At 46.5% G+C, this 6000-nt stretch overlaps 1 protein-coding gene across 2 annotated transcripts in view; it reads right to left on the bottom strand.

The window, feature by feature from the left end:
• Nucleotides 1–2078: 2078 nt before the first annotated feature.
• Fam20b (FAM20B glycosaminoglycan xylosylkinase) overlaps nt 2079–6000 on the bottom strand; it is a 41055-nt gene continuing 37133 nt past the window's right edge. For both annotated transcript variants that reach the window (XM_059280511.1, XM_059280510.1), the window contains exon 8: nt 2079–2600. In XM_059280511.1, the coding sequence (XP_059136494.1) occupies nt 2369–2600 (232 nt within the window). In that variant the 3' untranslated portion in view covers nt 2079–2368. The remainder of the gene's footprint in view (nt 2601–6000) is intronic.

Raw genomic sequence — 6000 nt, 5'->3', positions numbered from 1 at the left:
CAAACAAATAAATAAAAAAGTGTATATTTTCCCCCACCAGAACTTTGTGTCTATAAATTTGGGGCTAGAAGTTTATGGCTGCTCCACCCCTGCCTGCCACACTGAGATTTGCCCAAATATACCTTTCCTAGCTTACTCCAACCCCCTAAGAACACAGATTTATATTCTAATTGATGTGTCACGAACTCCACTGGTTCAATTCTAACTTCATCCACTGTGGACCTGAGGACCTGCTAAAGCCGTGAGTATGAAAACAAAGTGTGAAATGACTTTTCTGTAACTATTCTGGAGTAAAGATTAGACTTTTTTTCAAAGCAGCTTTTCAGCCTGTTCTCTTCCTCACAAGAATCTTGTGCCTTCAACATCCCAAGTGAGGTGTGTCCGCCAAAGTGCCGAGCCACACTTAGTCAACTCTGAGGTGAGGGAGGGCTGACTGCCGCCATCTGCTGGCTGCCACTTTGCTAAGCACTAACCATGCTAATCTCAAGTTCAACTGTGAATTTCCTGGGACTTACACACCACATGGCCTGAAAACTGGACTCAATATCTCCTTTTACTAACACTATTTCAGTGTTTTGTGCTAATGTTTGTTTTCTTAAGTTCAATACCCAAATTTGAAAAAAAAAAACCAGCCTATTCCTTAATCTAACTCAAAATGTACATAAAATGTACCAACTTTGCTAATTTCATGCCTTTTAAAGGTTCTTCTAGGTTTCGACATGAGAAACCTAGGGCCTTAAACTCAGAAGGTAGCTGCATCTAAACATCAAGCACAGCACTGAAAGGCTGTTCTTGACAGAAGTCCAGAACTGGACAAGAGGCTGAGTGAGGACACTGTCCCTAGCCTGGTCACTCACATGTCCAATGACTGCCAACATACGGAACTGAACCTGAACTTGACAGTGCTGCAAGGAGACGAAGGAATCCTACTACACCGCGGGTTCAGAGCTCCAGACCAGAGGAGAAGAAGGAATCCTACTACACCGCGGGTTCAGAGCTCCAGACCAGAGGAGAAGAGGGAATCCTACTACACCGCGGGTTCAGAGCTCCAGACCAGAGGAGAAGAAGGAATCCTACTACACGGCGGGTTCAGAGCTCCAGACCAGAGGAGAAGAAGGAATCCTACTACACCGCGGGTTCAGAGCTCCAGACCAGAGGAGAAGAAGGAATCCTACTACACCGCGGGTTCAGAGCTCCAGACCAGAGAGAGTCTGGATTTGATACAAACCACAGCACTAAGGCTCTTTTTCAGTTTCAAGGCTCAGAAGGCTTAAAATCTTATCTGCTACCTGCAGGCCCACATCACAAGCTCGGTCCAGCTACCAGCAAGACGCTTTCCCATATGAAAGGCACAGACAAGGCCATCAACCTCCCAGGAACAGCAACATCACTGTCAAATGCCTCACACCTTAGAGAGCCAGGCAAGGTTGCTCATACTTATAATCCTAGCATGTGGAAGGCTGAGGCAGGAGGACTGCTGCCAGTTCAAAGCCAGCCTGGGTTACATACTAAGTTTCAGACCAGCATGGGCTAGAGTAAGAGTCTACAGTTTACCTCAAAATAAACAATGCCAATGAGAGAAAAGGGGGGGCGGGGAATAGGAAAGCCAAGGATGGCAGAGATCACAGGGACCTAACTTGTATTATTTCAGCTTGTTTTGCTACTTTGGGCAAAAGGTAGGCAAGGGGGTAAATTAGTGTCTGTAGGGGATCATGCTTGGGTTGTAATCATATTTCCTCTAGAGACCATTTTGGTTAATTTGAACAGAACCTAAATACAGGGGAAACTCATTTTCAGGACGTCAGTCATCTTCCTGGTTCTACAGCGTGAGTCCCTCTCTCTTCTCTTCCCTGAGATGTCAAATCCATAGCACTCAACAGCTAAGAGCCCCACACCCTCCTGCCCTTCTCTTCCTCCATCTCAGAAATGGGTCTGCTCCAGCACTGTGCTCTTTTGTCTGAACATTTTCAATCTGACTAGTTCTGCCTTTTTTTGTTTTTGAAGACACAAGGACTACAGAGTGAGTCTACAGAATCCATGGGTGTGGAGAACGATGGCAAGGTTTACCGCAGACACGCACTCTCGAACCAATTCCTCAGCCAGTGTCACACCTCTTTGTCCCTTGGTGTGGGGACAAGACTGACCAGAGCTGGTTCCGCCGCTTGAATGGGCAACTTCGAGGCCGCCAGGTGAATCCACAGACAAGCTCCCACGCGGACACTGCAGAGAACACCAGGCACTCCCGGGGCCACCCTGTCTTCTACCACCAGAACCTGCTGCTGGCCACTTCCGGCCGTCACATGCCATTTGGAATTGATTGTGCTGTTTATCTTTGTAAAAATCAGTCCCACTTGTTTCCTGTTCAGAGTTACAAGTGGGAGAGCGGCATCCTGTCTTCCACCAGCACAGTGTCCACCCCAAACTGGTCACTACACTGCTTGATGGTGACAAGGACGTTCAGAAGCCGCTGGTCCACAGAGTCCAAGTGTGGATCAGAGAGCACAGGGGAGATGGGGTCATGGGCCATGGCAGATTTTAAGGCAGACTTTAGCACTCCATTCTTTAGGTAGTTCAGTCTATTCCAGGTTGAAACCCGAATGCTGGAAGAAAAAGGTTTAAAGGAAGTTATATAACATCTCCCTATCCAATCCAGTATAAAGCTTGGATAGTAGGAAAGGTTTTTAAAAATCATTTATTTTTTAAATATTTTTAAAATTATTTCAACTAAAAAAAATACCACTTCTATTTCAGACTTGCCTCTGTTTTAGAAGTAAGCTGCATCGGCATGTGTAAATTTTTGGGAGTAATTAGAGATATGTACAAAGACTTATACATATTCATTGCAGTAAGAGGAAAACTGAAGCAATCTAAATGTCTAACACATAAGAAATACTTCAAATTAAGGCTAATTCATCAGGGAAATGCCCATGATAAGTATGTTAGAAATGACAAATTTGGAGAGAAAAACTTTCATTTTCTGTCTGTGGGGAAACTAAAGTGTATAATTACTGTGATGAACTATAGGATTACAATGACGTTCACTATGTTAACAGGAGTTATCCTTAGACACTCAGGGGTGACTGTAACCTCCTTATTCAAATATTTCTGTATTTTAAAAATTCTAATATTAATAGAAAAATAGTTACTATAAAAATACCCTTTTTTTTTTTTTTTTTTTTGTTTTTCGAGACAGGGTTCCTCTGTGTAGCTTTGTGCCTTTCCTGGGACTCACTTGGTAGCCCAGGCTGGTCTCGAACTCACAGAGATCTGCCTGGCTCTGCCTCCCGAGTGCTGGGATTAAAGGCGAAAAATACCTATTTTTTGCTAAGAGATGATGGCACATGCCTTTAATCCCAGCACCTGGGAGGCAGAGGCAGGTGGATCTCTGAGTTCAAGGTCAGCCTGGTCTACCTAGTGAGTTCCAGGATAGCCAGGGCTACACAGAGAAACCCTGTCTCAACACCCCACCCCCACTAGAAAAAAAAATCTACTTTATTGGGGACAGAGATGGCTCAGCACCTAAGAGCACTTATTTCTCTTGGAGAGGACCTGTGTTCAGTTTCCAGAACCTACTCCGAGCTGCTCACAGTTGCCTGTAACTCCAGCTCCAGGGGACCCAATGCCTTCTTCTGGCTTCTGCTGGCACTGCATTCAAGAATGCATAGTCCCACAGACAGACAGACAGACAGACAGACAGACACACACACACACACACACACACACACACACACTTTAAACTTTTAAAGAGATTATCTGTTTTCCTGAGTTATTTCACTACCTGATTGCTATGGTTTAGGTATTTACCCCTGATAAAATCCTGTGGGGATTCAGTTAGCACTGTAACAGGATTAAGAGCTGAGACCCTAACGAGGTGGATGACCAATGAGGGCAGAGGTTCAGCGGAGCGATGCTGCCCTGTCTCCTGCCAAGTGGTTAACAGTGAGAAAGCTCTCTCAGGTGCCAGGGTTTTGATACTGGGCTTCTCAGCTTCTAGAGCTGTGAGCCAATCAATTTCTGTTTTAGGTTGGTAAGATGGCTTAACAGGTAAAGGCAGTTGCCACATAAGCCTGGTGACTGGAGTTTGACCCCTGGAAACCGTGTAAAAGGTCGATGGAAAGAGTCAAGTACGTAAGTTGTCCTCTGACCTCCACTGTACACCTGGCACACAAGCCCACACCTACACAACGCATACAAACACACGCACTAAAACTAAGTTTAAAGGGAATGTCTCCGTCTGTGACTTTCTATTACAGCAGGAGGAAACTGACTAAATGACCAACTAAAGAGAACTGATTCATCTCAGAAGTTCTTACCTCTCTGTGGGTACAGGAGTGGTAACCAGACAGAATGTGGGTACAGTATAAGTAACCAGGCAGGAAGAAATGTCTGACTTTGAGAGAAGTAGACTGTTTTATAGCTACTTAAAGTAAGGAAGATTGATCTTTGTACATGGACTACCTATGTTGGGCACTTTTCTTATTCTGAATTGTATTATAGCTGCAGAGAGCACCACACTTCTCCGGTGTAACAGAGCTTTACTTGACTGACCCACCCTTACTTCACACTTCAATATATGCTTCTCCAAAACGGACAGAGGTCCTTCCATTGCGTCTCTTCCTAAGCTTCTCAGAAGAGGGCCAGTGCAGCAGGAAGGGGCTCTCTCAGTGCCCCGGCTATAGTGGAGTATGTTGTTTAGTGATGCAGAGCCCAGGCACATTCTCAGAAGACAGAAGCCCCTGAAGTCGCAGCCTCATCTGATAACTAACTCCCCTGAGGTCCTTTCTCAGACAGGGTCTCATGTAGCCCAGGAAGACCCTGGATTTGCTGTATAGCTCAGAATGATACTCCTCCTCCTTCTACCACCCCCAATTGCTGGGGTTACAGCACCCTGGTTCCTGAGGCTTTCTTTCCTTCTTTCTTTCTTTTCTATTTTTTGAGATAGGGTTTCTCTGTGTAAGTCTTAGTTGTCCTGGAACTCACTCTGTAGACCAGGCTGGCCTCGAACTCACAGAGATCTGCCTGCCTCTGCCTCCCAATTGCTGGGATTAAAGGCATGCACCACCACTGCCTGGGTGCTGAGGCTTTCTTGACGTAGGTACCAGTATGGCATGTGCCAAATCTGATTCACTCTGTGGGCCCACAAATGTGCCTTGAAGGTGGCCCAGAAGCTTCCCAGAGTCATCACTTCCTCTGCAGGTCATGACACCAGCTGCTGACTGCCTGTATCCCACCTGCTCTCAGTTTTCCAATATTAGTAAGGAGAATTAGGGCTGTCCAGGTAAATAAATATTACTATCTAAAGAAATGTTTCCTACTGACAAAGAAAAAGCTGAGCACGCAGCACAGACTTGTACATAAGCCCAGTACTTGGGAGACTGAGGCAAGGATTCTGGAATTTTGAAGGCAGCCTAGGCTGTGCAGTGAGACCCTGTAAAAGAGAAACAGGAAGGGCCGGGGAAGAGCTAGGGAAGGAGGGAATGGAAGGAAGGAAAGAGGGTGGACGGAGATGGGTGGGCTGAGGAGCTCAGTCAGTGCAGTGCTCTGTAAGCAGGAGGACTCGAGTGTGATCCCGACCACTCCCGGGAAAGAAGCTGGCGTAGTGGTACATCCGTGTAAACCTGGAGTAGGGAGATGGAGACACGGGGATCTCGGGGGCCTAATGGCCGCCAGCCTAGCCTACCTGGTGAGCTCCAGGGCAACGAAAGCCTTGTCTAAAACGAAGGAGGTGGACAGCTCCTGAGGAGGACACCAAGACTGTCCTCTAGCCTGCACACACGCATGCACACACATGCATCCTTGCACACATATACAGCAGGAGTGTGTGTGTGGAGGGTAGAGCACAGCTCAATGGTAAAGTACTTGCTTGGGAGGCACAAGACTCTGGATGCAGTCCCAGCACTGGAAAAACAGACGGACAGACAGACAAGGGAAAAAAGAAAGGCGGCAAAGCCGCAGGAGCTGTGTTTCTGGGCTGACAGCACCAGCGTGTTCCCAGACCTG

Source organism: Peromyscus eremicus, chromosome 15 (assembly GCF_949786415.1).
Source record: "Peromyscus eremicus chromosome 15, PerEre_H2_v1, whole genome shotgun sequence".
In the NCBI taxonomy this organism is placed as follows: domain Eukaryota; kingdom Metazoa; phylum Chordata; class Mammalia; order Rodentia; family Cricetidae; genus Peromyscus; species Peromyscus eremicus.
The sequence above is the reverse complement of the archived record's forward strand: the minus strand, read 5'-3'. Positions and strand labels throughout refer to the sequence as shown.